This window comes from Syngnathus floridae, chromosome 13 (genome assembly GCF_059516105.1).
Source record: "Syngnathus floridae isolate MCC-2025c chromosome 13, RoL_Sflo_1.0, whole genome shotgun sequence".
NCBI classification, from domain to species: domain Eukaryota; kingdom Metazoa; phylum Chordata; class Actinopteri; order Syngnathiformes; family Syngnathidae; genus Syngnathus; species Syngnathus floridae.
The window spans coordinates 3,561,336-3,578,709 of NC_142425.1; the positions used below are offsets into that span (position 1 = coordinate 3,561,336).

At 46.3% G+C, this 17,374-nt stretch overlaps 1 protein-coding gene and 1 long non-coding RNA gene across 5 annotated transcripts in view; one reads left to right on the forward strand and one right to left on the reverse strand.

The window, feature by feature from the left end:
- The first annotated feature begins 830 nt into the window (after positions 1–830).
- Positions 831–17,374, forward strand: part of gmds (GDP-mannose 4,6-dehydratase) — a 28,120-nt gene continuing 11,576 nt past the window's right edge. For 2 of the 4 annotated variants that reach the window (XR_015861961.1, XM_088393139.1), the window contains exons 1-7: positions 833–1,066; positions 4,729–4,773; positions 4,893–4,980; positions 5,076–5,185; positions 7,335–7,527; positions 8,201–8,305; positions 12,782–12,909. Coding sequence is in view for 3 of the 4 variants with exons in the window: in XM_088393139.1 (XP_088249265.1) it covers positions 968–1,066; positions 4,729–4,773; positions 4,893–4,980; positions 5,076–5,185; positions 7,335–7,527; positions 8,201–8,305; positions 12,782–12,909 (768 nt within the window). In the remaining variant the exon portion in view is untranslated. Of the gene's footprint in view, positions 1,067–4,728; positions 4,774–4,892; positions 4,981–5,075; positions 5,186–7,334; positions 7,528–8,200; positions 8,306–12,781; positions 12,910–17,374 lie in introns of all 4 variants that reach the window. The other 2 variants (XM_088393142.1, XM_088393140.1) reach the window with 2 other exon arrangements.
- Positions 841–2,160, reverse strand: LOC148388130 (uncharacterized). The gene is made up of 2 exons (XR_015861963.1): positions 1,852–2,160; positions 841–1,398 (listed from the first exon to the last, which is right to left on the reverse strand). It is a non-coding gene; the product is annotated as an uncharacterized LOC148388130 (long non-coding RNA).

Below are 17,374 nucleotides of genomic sequence, written 5' to 3' on the forward strand. Positions count from 1 at the left end.
ATTTTTGCTTTGCTAGTCTGGAGTAAGTTGCCCCGCCTCACCTCACCTTCCATGAAGGTTTCCAAATACTACACAAGACTACCTATGAATGTTTCATGTTTCTGACCAGTGTTGATTTTGATGTTCATTTATTGCCTGGTTTGCCACCAGATTTTACTTGAAGTGCACAATTTCTGTCATTTGTGCACATTTAGTGAGTATTTGATCAAATGTTGAGCCAACAGAGTTTGCAGCCCACCCACCCGCCTTCATCTGTGCAGGATCATCACGGTCTGCCTGCGATCAATAAGAAGTCAGAAGAAGAAGAACATTTGGCTCACGCTGAAGATATTTCTTTTTGGGATGGACGTCCCATCTCCTTGCTCGTTTGATGTCTCTTTCTGTTGTTACTGTTATTGCTTGTTCAGATTCTCTACTGCATCTTTGTGCGATGGACTGTTCATCATAATTGTTTGCAGTTCCATTTTGAACTGAAACAGTTTGAACAATGTTTGGTTATTTCACGTTATAATTTGTTTTCTGATTTAATGAATATAGGCTAAATAAAGCACAAATAAAGTACACTGATGGTGTGTTGATATGGAAATATACATTATTTTATTCACGTAATGTTATTAATAGTTAAAATTAGATGATGAATATTACGTATCTGAAATATCACTTGACAATGCACCGTTATATTGCTTCAATGAAAAAACCCCAAATACTAAAACACACGCGCAAATGTAATGTCAAGTCCATCCTGCAGTTGTCGCTGTTATGAAAGCTCCAGTGTTTCAAACGACTCGCCCCTCTTGATGGCGACGTTCTTGTCTGCTCTCCTCCCATTGGATCGATCCATTTAACTTCCTGCTACGTACAATTTGCTTTCTGCTTTCCGTGACGGCAAGTGTCGAGGTAAAGCCGTGCACACAAAACAAACAGTCGGTGACAGTCGCTTTGGTGGCACAAATCCAGTCAGATAAAAATGTCTCAGAGTTCCGAACCTGCAGCCAACTGCATCGATGTGACGGGAGACGCCACGAAGAAAAGGAAAGCTGCGCTCATCACCGGCATCACTGGTCAGGTACCGTACGTCAACGCTCGTTACCAGCAGGGCCATCAGCGTTGAGAATCACATGAAGCGTGAACGTGGTTTGAAGCCAGAGCAACTTGATATCAAGGGAAACGAACAACTCCCCAATGCTGCGGTGCTGCAAAGGTCAAGTCGAGTCAATTTTATTTATGTTGCCCTTAATCACGAACATGTCTCAAAGGGTTTCACATGGCCACAGTTGACAGTTATTCTCGACATCCCCTGAGGGCAAAGCAAAACTCACAAAACCCCAACTGGGGAAAAATGAGAAACCTTGACAAGGAACCGCAGATGGGAGGATCCTTCCTTGCAGGACGACCAGGCTGCAATAGATGCAGAGTGGGCAGCGGTCAAAGGTCATATTAAGTAGTTCTGCAAGTTACACAAAGATCCCCGCAGGCTGTAAACATGGATCACTTGACAGCTTCATAATCTTTTTCCTTGCACATACTCATAATGGAACTTGGTTGCCCGAAACGTCAAGCATATTTTTATTCTGAGCAATTTTTGTGACTGAGCATGGTTGCCAGTGTCACTGACATGTCCAATGTCGCAGTGCATGTCCCTTTGCTATCTTGTGAGATTTTCCCCCAGCAGTCTACAAGACCACCAGTGCTTTTATTTTATATAACCTCTTTGTGAGGTTCATCAAACAACACTAGCTTTTAGTGACGATAATATTGTTGTGCAGCAGGACACCGGCATGCCAGTGGCTTGACCATGCGAAGAAGTGACTCGCTGGGCCATGAGGTCTCAGTGGTTATAAATTTACTCACCGTAAATCTGAAGGTGGCGTGCTGTTTTGTCAGAATCCATTTGAGTCAGCTGTCAGCACAAAATCATGGCATGAGGGCCGGTGAGTTACGAAAGACCACCTGCACAGCAAAAACTGGAGTGTTGAATCAACTCCCACGGAGTCAATTTTAACACTTTTGGAGGGTTTATATAGCTCCACACTCTACAGAGTTAAATTAACATTTTTTAAAAAAGTTAAATATTTAACACTGTGTTACTTTTTAACTCCATGAACTAGCTTAAATTAACAATGAGCGATTTATATTAACACTATACCAGAGGTACTTTTAACTCCATGACCTGGGTTGAATTAACACTGAGTGTTTTACATTAACACTTTGTCAGAGTTACTTTTTAACTCCATGACCTGGATTTAATTAACACTGAGCGATTTACACTAACACTATGTCAGAGTTACCTTTCAACTCCCTGAACTGGGTTAAATTAACACTACATAGTTTTAAAAATAATAACTTTATAATACAATTAAAATGACAATAATTAATTCTAAGAAAAATACATTTTCAAAAACACCATTTATTTTAACGATTTTTTTCCCATGCAGTCAATTAAAACATAAACGAAGGTATAATGTACAAACTTTTATCTGCAGCACATATGAGCTTTGAATATCAAATGGTTTGTGACATTTAAGTTCAGTTATTTTTATGACACACCTTTCTTCAGTTGGTAATACTTTTAAGGCATGATAGTGTTAATCAAAGTTCTCTGTAAATAGCTTGTGTGTCAATAAAAAAAAAAGTCATTTTCAACCAGAAGTACATCATCTATCTGACAAAAGACTGGCATGTCTTCCTCCATTAAACTGCAAATAAGAAGTCCACCTTTGTACTCAACACCATCAACTTTAACCCAACTTGTTGAGAAAATGTCTTTTGACAACATTTCAAGAATTTCACTGTTGACCACATTTTTATCTCTTAAAGAAAATAGTTTTATTGGCCCATATTCCTTCTATTTACCTTCTGTGTAAAACTCCTACTCTGCATCCATTCCTGAAACCAGAAGAGGCACATGCATCAGACTATTAACTGATGCACGGGTCCACCTGGCTGAAATCTCAGGGGCCTAACACACGGGGTTACATGGACTGAAGCCAAGGGGCAAATTAACTCTGTTGAGATGCGTTTTACATCTCTACAGAGTTAATTTGCTTGGGCTTGAATAACACTGTTAAATAACTCTAACACTGAGCACCATTTGAATCAAAATGTGTTAAAAAGACACTTTGAGAGTGGAAATCAGCTCTGACATGTTTAACCCTAAAATTTCAACACTCTAGTTTTTGCTGTGTGAGTGCTTAGGTAGCGCTGCGGGACTGGGAGGCCTTGTGGCCCATTGAACCATTTTACGATTGTGTGGGTTATGAAGAGGTCCATCCTCGCCGTCTGACAGTTCCGCTTGACTACGTTTGCTTTTCGCTTCATTGTCGGTTCTTCGGCTGGGCCACTGCGCTTCACCGCCAGACGATCCGCCGAGGCCTTGTTGTTCTTGCTTTGTTGAAATTCGATGAAGTCCCTTGATGCGTTCGCTGTTTGCAACAGAGAATGCCATCCAGCAAGTGCCAGAAATAATAATCATAAATCGGCAAACCCATGAGCGCAACTCCTCGTAACAGCCGTCGATGGCTCCGCCAAGCTCGATTCAGCAACACAATGTGTGACATTAGTTTAGTTTTTTGTTTCATAGGTCTATCCCCTGATTAGTGCAACTGCAATAATTACAGATCAGTCACAGAATTGCCATTCAGTGGCATTTTTGAAGTTTGTTCATGTACCAGCAGGGGGTACCAAACCATCAGTATTGTATCTTCATTTCATCAAACACCACGAGATTGATGTATTGATGATGTATTTTGTATGATTGTTGAAACTAAAGCATCCAGTTTGCGTCATGTTTTGACACGTCATCGATTCTTACCGTCAGATTTATTTGGGTTGAACGATTTTGAAAAATAATGTGATTAAGTACAGTATATGATTTACTGGACTGCTTCCCGTGTAGAGTACTTTGTAACAAACACGCATAACACAAAACTGAATTGAGCGCGAGTAGATTTTTTTGCTTGCTATTGCCGTGGCAGGTGAGCTTGGAATGGTCCATTTGTGTGTCCACCCAAAAAGTTAACTCTCCATGACAGGTAAGAGCGAGGTGAGGCCTGCAGGCTTCAAGGAGCCTCTTGATTGTAAAGCGGGCTGCAACTCTTTGGGCATTTTTTTCCCAAATTGCTCTGTAGAGGAAGGGAAACACAAAATGGGCTGGAGCTCAGAATGCTACAGAGAACTGATGGCCGACCCGGACTTTGCTCCTAATCTGCAATTTACAGATAAAGATGGATCACATGTTGTGCAGTTTGGACACAAAAAATATTTTGGCTGCATTCTGTCTGTAAACTGCCAGAAGTGGGTGGTGCAGCCATTTTGGGTGGGTTGCACACAGGTGCTCAAAACAGTAACGGGCGTCCTTGTTTTGCGACGGCACTGACGTATGACATCAGAGGAGTGGGGTCGGCCCTGTACCGAGCTTCCGGCAAAGAAGCTGGAACGCACGGCCTCAGCCTTTCTCTCCACGTCTGCCTTCTGTTACTTGCCAGACCTGGCCTTCCTGTCCAGGTCTGGCAGGATGAGCAAGGCTGCGCTTGTATACGTGCACATGTGCGAGCGGGACGGCGGGATAAATGCCACGAGTGTCTCCCAACGTTCCGCAGTGTCGCAGAACGTGCGGTTGGAAAGTCTGAGGCTGGAAAAAAGACGATGAGTTGGACGGATGACGGGAAGGAGACTGGCTTCACTCTTTGACGTTGATTGCTATTTGTCATCTCATCTCGCCATTTGTAGGATGGCTCATACCTGGCCGAATTTCTGCTCTCCAAAGGATACGAGGTGAGAATGACCGATGTGGGTAGCGTTTTCTTGGGGACTTTTTGGAGCTGCCAAGCAAGCTGCTTTAGCATCAAGCTGCTCCCTCGCAAAACATTTCATGGCGTCTTCTCTACCGGCAGGTTCACGGCATTTTGAGACGTTCCAGTTCCTTCAACACGGGACGCATTGAGCATCTTTACCAGAACCCGCAGACGCATACGGAAGGCAGTAAGTGTTGTTTGGTCATCACACCGGCAAGTTGAACAATGGCGGCACAATCGAGTCAGACGCACGCGTATCATGTCGTTTTGTGTCTTTGTCAGATATGAAACTTCACTACGGCGACCTGACGGACAGCACGTGTCTGGTGAAGATCATCAACCAAGTAAAACCGACGGAAGTCTACAACCTGGGTGCTCAGAGTCACGTCAAGGTAGCGTCAACGCGTCTCTCGAGTTCTGTCATCATCACGGTTGTGTGGGAACATGTCATGTTCTTGTGATGATTGTTGCAATTTCGCATTGCTGCCTTCAAGATTTAGCTCTCGATATCTTTGCCCTTCTCATCTCGACGACTGAAGATGCTCCTTAAATTTGCCCCCCCATCTCCATGATGAAATATACCGTACCGAAGTGACTTGCAGAATGTGGCTGTTGCAATCTGGAGATCAAGTGTAAGGTATTGCCGATGTGGAAGAGATTTTATGTGCGAGTCTTTGAACGGGCCTCTGCGAGCCTCCGTTGAGATCCGGTCCCACGGCGTAAACATGTAAGCTGACCTGGGCCAGCCGGAAAAGTTGGTGCTCCTATATTAGTTAGGCAGGCAGTCCGAATGGAAAAAAGACGGACTCAGCTTGTCGCTATCTAACTGGTGAACGTCATTTTCAAGCAATGAGGCGCAGCAGCCTCACTGAACGTGCCTTTCCGTTTTTTGTTTTTTTACTTTGGTCCTCGGTCCGATTCAGTTCCTTCAGTTGTTTGACATCCAAGTCCTCTCTGATTTTGCCTGCGTACGTGTGGAAGATGTTCTCTGGCGCAAACAGCTGGCCAGCCCGAGGTTGCACTTGTGGCCAATGCAGGTTTCTTTTAGATCGTGGGAGAGTGCGGGTCAGGTCAAGGTCTTCCTTCATCTTCCTCCCTTGGGCTGATCATCATCTGTCAATCAATTGCTGATTTGGAGTTGAGAGCCAAATGTTATGCTCCTCTGCAGCAGCAAATATGTTCAAGAAGAAAGATTAGCCGTTACACACGTGGTCACCTTGCAGTTGGAGCGAGAGTATCTCTTCCAGAAAATCTCGCTGTCTCTTTCCACTGTGGTGTGATGAGAGGGGGAAGGAAGGAAGGACAGGAAAGGAAAGAAATGAAAAGGCTTCTCTGCTCTTCCACGTGGCAGAGAGAAAGTCTTTCCCTTGATGGCTGAAAGCAAGCACAGGGCATTTCCTTTCCCAAAAACCTTTGGCTCCCGAAGCAAATGGCCACGCCATGCCGCAGCGCTCGGAGCCGACATTCTGAGCCGACATTCTGAGCCCTCCCCTCATGTATTAGAACAACAAAACACGAGTCCATATTGCAGAGTGTTCACTTGTCCCAAAAATGAAAAGCGGCGTAAAGTAGCAACTGTTGAAAACAATATTGAGGAATTGTATTGAATAAATCACACCTCAAACACAAATAATAAATGTTGTCATTCAAAATTATTGATAACAGGAGTATGTAATCAATGTTCCAGAATTCTCCAGAATGTTCCTGAGAGATGACGACTAATGTTGGCATCTCTTGAAATCGAATCATTATTCATAAACGGCCTTTTGTATTTATTAGTTAGAAACAAAAAATTGGCTTGATGAGACGAAACATTCAATTGCAAAGTAACATATGGCTGCAAATACTTTGATTCTTTCAAAGGAGAATTGCTGTCACGTTCAATTGTGCTGAGCTGCGCTGAAGTCCACTCTGACCAAAGTGCGTGCGTGCGTGTGCGTGCGCGTGTATGTGTGTGTGAGTACGTGTGTGTGCGCCTGTGTGTGTGTGCGCCTGTGTGTGTGTGCGCGTGTGTGTGAGCGAGCGAGTTTGCAAATGGCACAGAGAGGCCCAGTGTTCCCGGTTGACCAAAAGAAGGCGTCCTTATTTGGCTGCCTACGTTGAAGTACGAAAGGGCCTAAGCCTTTCCCGGGGGGCGGCCCTCGCTCCAGCTGTGGCGACCGCGAACCACAAAGGCTTTTTTTTTTCTTTTCTTTTAACCGTCCTGCCTGCCCCGTTTTGTGCCTTTAACCAAGCTGGCACATTGAAAAGCACACACAGAAGCGATGCGCTGTATCATGTGCACAGCCTTCTTGGAGTTCTCCTCCCTTTTGGCCTTCCTGTATGGAAACAGGCATTGCGGAGTTGAGCTCTGAAAATTGCCATCGGCTCCAAAGCACTCCAGTAACAGCACTTGCCCACCCTGTCCCCTCCTGCCTTCAAAATATTTTGCCACCTTCCAGAGATTTGTTAGTCATTGTTTCAGTTTGGCAGCCTCGGACTGTTGTGGAGGTTCACTTCGTTGACTTGCAATGACCTTTTACGCTTTTGTCTGGTCCTTAGATCTCCTTCGAACTGGCAGAGTACACGGCGAACGTGGATGGCGTGGGAACGCTTCGTCTTTTGGACGCTATCAAGACGTGCGGCTTGACCAACAGCGTCAAGTTTTATCAGGCCTCCACCAGCGAGTTGTATGGCAAAGTCCTGGAAATCCCGCAGACGGAAACCACGCCCTTTTACCCTCGCTCACCTTACGGTAATGTGTTCGCAGCCGACGTCCGTCGATTGGCGTGGCTCACCTGATTTTAACATCTGCTGCTCACCTGTGCATGTGCCCGCGTGTCATTCAGTGAGCAGGCAGCATTTTCACCTCCACACAACCGGAGGCCAAATGTCTGACTGAAGACTTGAGTGGCTCTCCTTGAAACAAAGACACCTTTATATTCGCTTCAGCACGTAATTGCACGCATGGATCCCCACGCGGGCAAAACACGTGTGCAAGCAATCCGCTTTCGTGTTGGCGGTCATGTCAACGCGCTGGCGGCTGCTGTCAACATGCTCGCTCCAGTGGTCCGCCCGTCCATTTGTGCGTCCTCGTGAGAAGATGCCATTGCCATGGAGACCTCATCACCTGCAGCGTATACGGCGGCAAGGGCAAGCCAAACATTCGGCAGTTGTTGATGGCCATTGGGTATTTGAGTTCTTAGGCTTTCCGTGCCAGTGCTATTCTTGCCACTTTGATTGGCAAAGTCATTTGAAAGTGCTTGTACGTTGCTCAGCGTCACGTCAAGTCAAATCCATACTTGGAGCAAAACCAGCCTAGCTTATGCAGTGAAATGTCAAGTACACACCCCAAAATAATGCTTATACACCCCCCCCCCCCCCCCCCCTCTCCATCTTCTGCATATTTGTGGCTGTGACGTGTGAAGGTGCCGCTAAATTGTACGCTTACTGGATCGTGGTCAACTTCAGAGAGGCTTACAACATGTTTGCCGTCAATGGGATCCTCTTCAACCACGAGAGTCCGAGGAGAGGTAAGACGCAGCATATCTAAACATTTCATTCGGTCGACTCGATTCCGTAAACGGAAACCCCGCTGCACCTCCGCGCTGGCCGCAGAGCAGACGGGGGGGCAAACCGGGCCGTTCCCACACAAATCTTTTTTGTGGTGAGCCGTTAGGTTTTAGGGGTTCACCTCTGATCCCACTTGGTTTGCTTGTCATCAGGGGAGAAATTATAAACACCTGAGCGCTTGACCTGGGCGCGAGTCATGTGCTTTTCATTTTGGCGTGTTAAAGCCTCAGGCCGTAGTGCACTTATTAAAAGTGGCACGGCGACTGCTCTCTCTTTGCCGTTTTTGGGGATCGTATTACTGTTTGGGATCATAAGAAAGCTAAGTGGCCAACAGAACCATTATGCAAGCTTGTTGCTCGGCTATTAAAAATGCAATTTTTGATTCAGTCCAACTGCTTGTTACTATGATCAATAAAATCTGTAACATTAGCTAACTATTTGTGAAGTTTTTTAAACCAGTCTATTTACAATTGAACTGAGCGATCCTGATAAAGTTAAGGCCACAAGGTTTTTGAGTAGGTGCTGGTGTTGTAAATAAACCCGGCCGGGAAGCAGAATGGACTGATTGTTCATTCCCCGGGTGAAGTGATAGGAGTGTCGTTGGCAACAATGAATGTTTTGACGTCTCCATGACAGTGGCAATCATGAAGCGTCACTCAAGGGACCGCACCCAACGGGTGACAGCACTGTCATTATGCCTCCTGACATCTTCTTGGTGAGACTGTGTTTGCAATCTGAAATAACAAAAAACCATGAAATCAATAGCTTTTAGCAATTAGAGAATATATTAGAAATTATATATAACATATATCTCGACTAAAGTCCCTTCCAAAAGTATTGGAAGAGCAATGTCACTTCCTTTGTATGCTGGAGACGTTTAGCAGAAAAGACGAAAATGAGTTGAGAAGTCGAGAATTCCATTTTTGGTTTTCTGTTATGTACATATACGTAGATATACCAAGCACCTTTTGCTTCTCTAGTGAGCAAAATTATTGGAACAGAGCTTATTGACTGAGCTGAAATAACATTGAATCTTTGGTGGCCTCAGCCTCACTTGATGAGAGTAGAACGCGTAGAAACGAGTGGCTTTGCCGGGAGCGTTTCTCCATGACGAGCAAACGTCTATTCACTTGCGAACTTTCAATGACCTATGGTCAGGTCATGATAAATAAACTTCCACTCCTTCTGCTGCCTGCCGTGTCAAGATTTGAACACATCCTGGTCTTCTCTCCTTTCTCTTGTGTTGTCAACATCCATGTGTTGCCACGGCAGCCAAGATTCTTGTTGACTGAGTGCTTGTTGTGCTCTATTGGCACGTTGCTAGCACTTTGCTAGCTTCGGGCTTCTTTTTCGGACTCACCTCAGGCCGACAGCGCATCTAGACATGAACAAAAAATGTCTTTGATTTGCATTTTGTAATATGTGTGTAGTCACTGGCTCCATAGAACATTGATGGGCAACAATTATTTTGGTAGCAGTAGCATGTCAGAATAGTCTCAACTTTTTCTTCACTGTGTAGAACTGTTGGGTCTTTCTAGCACACCTTTTTGCTTTTAGCAAATAAAAATTATTGTATCATGTAAAATGGGCAAAGGGCAATTTTGTCTGTCTTCACAAGCCTCGATCACCATTGTATCCTCCTTCAGATGACGTTTTTCCTCCGCTCACTCTGCCCCGTTGGTGGGTGCCACTTGACACGGTGTTAGTGAAACAAAGCACACAGGCTTGCTGAGATAGGAAGAAATGTGTCTTTCATCATCCAAGCTTCAGATATCTGCAAGAATTGAGCAATGCTGCTGACAGAAACCAGTGGATGAATGTTTGCCAAGGCAAGGCGTCGCAAACACCTATTTTTTTGGTAAACGGGGCATCACCAAATGCCCAAATAACCCCGAAATCCACAAGGAGACATGTTCATAATAAAAATGAGCGATTGCTAAGAAAAACAGCCTATGCGACTATGTCGTGTTATTGTTACAAAAGCGTATAAAGCAATCACACGTCTGCTTTGTCTGCTTTTCTCTGAACTAAACATTGCCTGTTCAGACAAGTCCACTACACAAATGAGCTCAGCTAGGAAATATGTGAAAAATACTAGGGCAGAGTTCTGTGTTAATCTTTAAATTTGTCAGACAAGTGAGCCATTGACAAGAAGTTGGTTGTCTTTACGCCATACCTTTTTGGTGGGGAGGAATGAAAAACTAATCCAGGTTTAAAAGTGGAAATAACGATTATATTATGCAACGACAATACATGTATTCTTGATTCAATAATGACCTTAATTCTGTGCATTATCACTCAGACTGTTGATGTAAATCGAAAATTAAATGGGTCCCAGGATTGAGCCTTGCGGCACCCCGTTTGGTAAGATCCAAAGCAGAACACGCACGGTGTCCTTTCAACCAGCATAACTTGTCTAAAAGACCAATCGAGCAAACCCTTCGTTAACTTTCCTGTTTCTACGAGTTCCCAAACACGACCATGCGGGAGGGTTACGGTGTCCTTGTTCCAGATTGATCCTCACGTTTTCCCTCCCCTTTTTGCGTTGCTTCAGCCGAGCTGTGCCAGGCAAGCCAATGTATTACGTATTTTCTGTCACTCCTCCTACCAATAAATCAGAGCGGGGGTAGAAATGACATGGAAGAACAAGAAAACACGCGTGTCAGTTTCTGGCATGGCTTTTGCTGTCTGCTCACATTTCATGGCCTGTGGAATTATTGGACTTTCTGCCAGCTGCAAGCCAGGTGAAATGGGCCACCCCTGCCCTGCAAAAGGCTGCCATCTCCCCCTGAGTAGGCCTCATCCTGGCCGTCCCGAGTGCTGCTGCCAGTAAAGGAAACACATTAACGCCGCTGCCAGCAACAGAACCGGCTTTGTCCGCCTGGCAGGGGCCGGCCAGCTCCGCTCCATGCTGCCCTAATTAGAGGGAGGAGGGAGGGAAGCAATTGGGAACATAGGTGTGAGCTTTATAGGGAGACCTGAGGCGTGCCATGAGGTCGCTACCGACCCAATGAGGTCCTGGTCGCGGCTGTTGCAGTTTGACCTCCAAAGCGTAGCGCTGTCTTGAGTTTTGAGTTGAATTTGTCCCTGCAACTCATGTCATCATGTCGGACACCGTCTTGAAAAAGTTGTCAGACCACTTGTAGTCGAGGTACTGCGTCTGTGCTTCCCATTCCAAATGGGTGTATGGCGTGTTGACAGGCTTGCCATATGTACGTGCATCAACACGTGCGATGTTGAAATGTGTCGTGAGCTTTCTCTGCTCTCTTTCTGCCGCTTGTATGAAAGAGTTACGACAAATTTGGTGCAATCGGGTTCGTGGGATTTTCCTGAGTCTGAACTCAAAATGAAGGCTCTGCTCCTTGTCAGGGCGAGCCTAAGTTAATGTGGAGACAGAGCTGCGCTATTATGGCCCGGGAGGGTGCCGCAGGAAAAAAAATAAGGGGGCAACATTCATCAAAGATATGGTGAGTTTAAAAACAGTCGGACAGTTCTGAGAGCAGCTTGAGCACTCGGGGAGATCGAGTGACGCTACAAGTGTTTATGCATTGAGAATAGCACTCTTGGATGCAAGACTCCATTTTTCAACACACTTGGAAATCACCTTCCCGTATTTCACCACTTCTACTTTGACGACGCAGGACAGAAAAGCCGTCTGGAATCGAGAGTCTTTTCAACGGAGACGCTGCATTAGTAGAGCTGACGCCAGCCACAATGCACAGCTTTGCGTTCCAATTGCCGAGTGCCTTGTTTTGCTTGGATAAGTGTGATTTTTCTGAGCGGGCTCTTGCAGGCTCTTTTCTCGCACAGCTTGAACAGACAATATGACACCGGGCCACAGTGTTCCACCAGAGGACCCGGCACCTCTCTAAGCGTTTTGAACAGTTTGAAACATTTTGTTGTCTGCTCACATTACAGCCGTGTGAATCGTGTCGGAATATGAACGTGGTTCATTTTGCTTGTCAATGTCCTAAAGTTGACCTGGTGGCTGGGGAAAACCCAGGTGATCCTCCTGTTGATTTTTCTGGTACTTTTTGTGATCCCCTGGTGGATTTTTTCCCCCAACACATAAACTCGCTGCCTCATTTGCCTTGGCATATCGGCCAGATTTTACACCAAGCCCTTCAATTAAAGGAGATAATGATAGAGTGGAGCTCAACTGCGCTGGCTCGACTCTACTCTGAAGTGGGAACAAATTGACTTGACTTAAGCTGGTTGTTTTGATTTTTGTTTTGGACCAGTTGAAGCACAGCAGAAGCGTGGGGCTCCATTCATGCACATAATTTGTCGGCTCAATCTCAATGTGCAATTATTGCCTCTCATTTTATTCTGTTGTGTATGTTAAGTTAATCTGAACAATCGGTATTCACGAACGTGCATCCTTCAATTAGAATATGACTGTGGCCATAATCCTTTTTTCTTGTGCATTTCTTTAGGGTCCAATTTTGTGACACGGAAGATCAGCCGTTCTGTGGCAAAGATTCACTTGGGCCAACTGGAGAGCTTCAGTCTGGGTAACCTGGATTCCAAGAGGGATTGGGGCCACGCCCAAGACTATGTGAAGGTACAACATCATCTGGTCACCATTGCACACACACGAAACCAGTTAAACACACGCAAGTGCCATTTTTGTCCTCCATTGTTACAAGTTGAGTGTCGCATTAAGAAGCAAACGGCACCGCTGTCATTTTTGGCCAAAAGCTTTGTCAGCTCAATTGTAGACATTTGTTGTCATGCATCAGCACTTCTGATGCATGTCCAAAAATTCAAACAACCATTGTGGTCTGATCAGACTTACCCCAGAATACCCACCCCTCCTAGGTTTCGGCGGCAACTATCGGCATCCTTTGTGAGTACACGATACCTTGAAATCCTAGTTATGGAGACCTAGCGTTGCTGCTCTTACAAATAAAAGCAGAAATATTCCACTTTTTATAGCAATCCCAAATCCAAATCCACGCAATTTGAATCTTTTCGCCGTTGAGCTAGATAGGGTGGTGTTGCCAAGCTCGTGTAGTGGCCAAAATCTGAAAGTTTGGTGGAGAGGCCTCTGAACTCTCTCAGGCATGCGAGCTGAACGGCGTACAGATGTCCACAGAATATGAGAAGCTTTTTCCAGCCTCAATATTTGAAGCCTCCTGTGATTCTCTGCCAAAAGAGCAGTCGAGATGGCAAAAGAGGAGCGGGCGTGGTAGAATGCGGCGTGCACTTGGATTTCCCGCAGCTCGCCCGTGGCCCGGATCCCTCCGGGCGCCCTCTGTCCTTCCTTCGACACCCTCGGAAGAAAGCGAGATATTAAGGCAATGCCGCCGTGTCCCGCGGATGATGACAGAAAGAGCCTGTTTGTCTTCATGTCACGGTGCCAGCAGCAAGCCGAGTGAGGGGAACGGCCGGCCACATGAAACAAAGCAACAGGGGCCGCTGACTGCTTCCAAACGTCTGCATTTTACCCCATTTGTGTGTGCGCAAGGAAACATTCCTTGGAGTCAAAGCATGTAATAGGTGAAGTTGGGAACGTGTGTGTGGGACTGCGGAGATGAAAGGCTCAACGGGCGAGTGTGTCCAACAGGCGACCTCTCATGGTGCACCGTGTTGTCATGAGAAGGTGAAGGTGGCGGAGGGAGCCTTTGAGGCAGGACTCACTTCCAGCGGCTAATCAGAGCGGAGTGAGAGGTCAATGTGTCGGTGCGAAAGGGAGCTGCTGAAGCGGGTGCCGTTGGTGAACACCTCCAGCATGACTCTCAAAGATTTGGAGGCAGCCAAAGACTGCTAGCATTGTGTTGAGCGGCGGCAGCCAGTTGAGTCCCAAGCTTGCGTTCTCATTGGCCACTGCCTCCGCTTGCCACATCAATGCCCACTTGAGACGCTCCAGGCTTCCTGTGGGAATGGCTCTGCTCAATCAGGCACCGCCATGCTCCACGTTGGGCAGCCAAACAGAAGCCTGAGGTGGAGGTAGACCAGCGTTGGGGGGCCGGGGGAAGAAACGTGAGAGGCGGAGGGCAAACAGGCGTGCCTTTGTTGACCGTAATGCTGAGGTGAAGCATCTCTTCTGCTGAGACTTGAATGCAGGCCATCAAAGCTTTTCTAGAAATGTTCCTGCTGCTGGTGTCAGTGCCAAGTTACAAATGTAAACAAGTGGCAGTTTGTAAACACCAGCGCACGCGTGTCCTGCTTTTCCTCCTCGTCTTTCTCTTTCTCGGCCTCCTCGCTCCACCCGAGACAGGCAAATTGCTCCAAAGTGGCGGCGGTGCGGGTGGTAGGAGGGGCGTGCAATGTTTCTGCTTTAATCACGTCTGAAGGCGCGTGGACACCCGCCTGTGTTTTACTCGCATATTTATTTCAAGCAAAGATTCGGGCGTATGTGCGTGTGTGTGGCTTTGCACCGTGATAACTGTCACATCGATGCTGTTTGGCCTTGCCAGTGTCATTTTTCACCATCTTAATTTTTGTTCTGTTTTTTCTTCTGCTGCAGTAATGGCGACAGAGGAGGCTAATTTGCCAATCACTACGCCAATCTCAACCAATCATTGATGATTAATGAACGTGCTGGGTCATTCATCACACGATGTGTTTGGAAAATGACAATCAGAGTGGTTTCTTCCGGCTTTGTACAGTCGGTACCTGTGTTTGTCGAAAGTTGAGGCGCAGAATGGTCCGGCAGGCAGTCGGGGGATGAGATGTCTGCTGGCGTGGGAGTGGGCCGTCGTCGTCACTTTAAATTGGAGACTGGAATGCGTGTGACTCCTTCACACTCACTGCAGGCAGGCAGACACGCACACACGCACACACACACGCGCACACACACACACACACACACACACACTGTGTGCGTCTGACTATCAGATGGTCATGCAGCCCGTGGGAAGATCCTCTGTCCAGACTGCAGAGTGTCAAAGTCAACCCAACTATCAAACGGGTTGCGGAGCTTCTCCTGTTCTCACATATCTCAGATTTGCTCTCGAGATAAAGACCTGATATTGCTCCTCTCATTTGCGTCTTTGTTTATCTACTCAAAATTGCAAGATGTGTTTGAAAGTTCTCACCAGACAGCAAACATAGGATGGTTTTTCAAAGACATAGACAAATGAGTCGAATGTCTGAGTTGTGTTTTCCACGCACGGGCAGCAAATGCCGCACTCACTCAATCGTAGCCGATGACTGCAGAATTCCCTTGACAGCCGCTCTAAAAAGAGGCGGCCACTAAAAACAGAAGAGCCATTATTATATGTTTTGTATTACAAAGAAGAGCCGAGTGTCTCTCCAAACAGGTCTCGTTCGGGATCTGGGGCTCCAAACACTGCAAACTGCGATGCGGCCCGACGCCACCAAAGTGGACAATCTCAAACAAATTACAGTTTACGGCTCACACTTGCACACTTGGCATCTGAGCTCAGCACGCATAGCAGCTTGCTGCAAGAGCCAAACCGCAAACCTAGCGAATGTGCCATTAGCACCGCTCGCCTTGTGCCTTTCAACTCGCCACGCTTTCGTGTTTCAGCCTATGTACGTATCATTGCTCACTGGCAGAGAGCCCGCTAAGTGAATGAGCAGCAGTGGCTTAAACTGTGGCAGCAATTTTACTTTGTGCGATTTTACTTTCGCCTTCCAAAGACGGTTGCCCGCTTTAAAAAGTACTGACAAATAAAATGACACCTTTTTCTGAGATGCTTATTGGTTCCGTTTTCACAGTACATTTACAAAATTGCGTTCACATTGGTTGTTTTCTGTTGGACGCTTTTATAGCGCAAGTATGAAATGGTAATCGGTCAAAAGTAGCCCACAGTGGGCAGTACGCAACCAGCGCACTGTGCAACATTCCCACTACGCTTGCGGTTGTCTTCTTCTTGACTGAGTTGTCGGGTCCCTTCCCGTCTGCCTGGGTGGCATCCGTGTTCCCGCTCAGAATTTTTGCTGTCGCGTTGTATTTTTGGACCACGAGATCCCAAATAGAAGCATTTTCATTGTGTTGCAGCTGTGAATGTTCTCAAGAGTCATGCCAGCTTGTTTGTGTGGCACCAAGGCTCTTTGAAATGAGGAGTTTTGTTTTGCGTGTGCTCAGCAAAGGCCGCTGAGACCACCATGACTACACTGGAAAGACGCAGCAGCACTTTCTTGCTAACATGTTTTGATTGTCAGAACAATCTGACAGGCCCAGATCGACAGGATAACGGGAGCGAGGGAGTGAGAGACTGCTTCCTGTATAGACGAGAAGTGGAGAGGGCAGTGCATTGATTTTCCTAGCATCCTAAGTCTGGCGCTGCGGCACAACGATCCGCTTCCTGCTCAGAAGAATGTCACGCGCTTTATCTGGCGTGCAGCAGTTGCTCGAAAAAGGTTGGAAAATTCATCTTGTACTGTTGGCCTTTCAGCCGTTTTCTCATCAAACTGCAGCGAGCATGAGGGCATTTGTTCACTTTGGCCTGCACAACTTTGGAAGCTCATTCGTCATCTCAATGCGCAAAGGGAACCGGTCAAGTTTGATGATCTTTAAACTCTCACTCTTAGTATCACATCCTTTGCTCCTCCATGTTCACCGGTAGTCTTTTGCAAGTTCTTGGAAGGACTCCCGCTCGTCTCCATGTCATCAGAAGGCCAGAATAGATGTTTGACGCAATTCTCTCAATTACCACCGGGAGGGAGGAAAGGCAAAATGACAAGAAGAATTCTCCAAATGCACTGAACATAACTCATTCAGTCATCCATGTCCGTCCGTCCGTCCGTCCATCCATCCATCCATCCATCCATCCATCCATCGAGATTGACATTGAATAGAAAATTATTTTTGTCTTAACTATTGTCCTGAATGTGCTGATGGAATTTTTCACATTTTGGGGCCTCTTCCACACCTCAGGTCAGAGGTGAGAGGTTAGAGTTTGCCAGCTACTTCTCTCAGCCAGACAGAAGAGAAGTCCCTCCTTCTTGCCTCTTGCACATCTGGCTGCCCCCAGAACACTCATTTGGAGAAACAACAAGAATGTTTTTATTTCCCTGGAGGAAAGAAGAACTCTGCAGTGAAACCGCAGACTTAA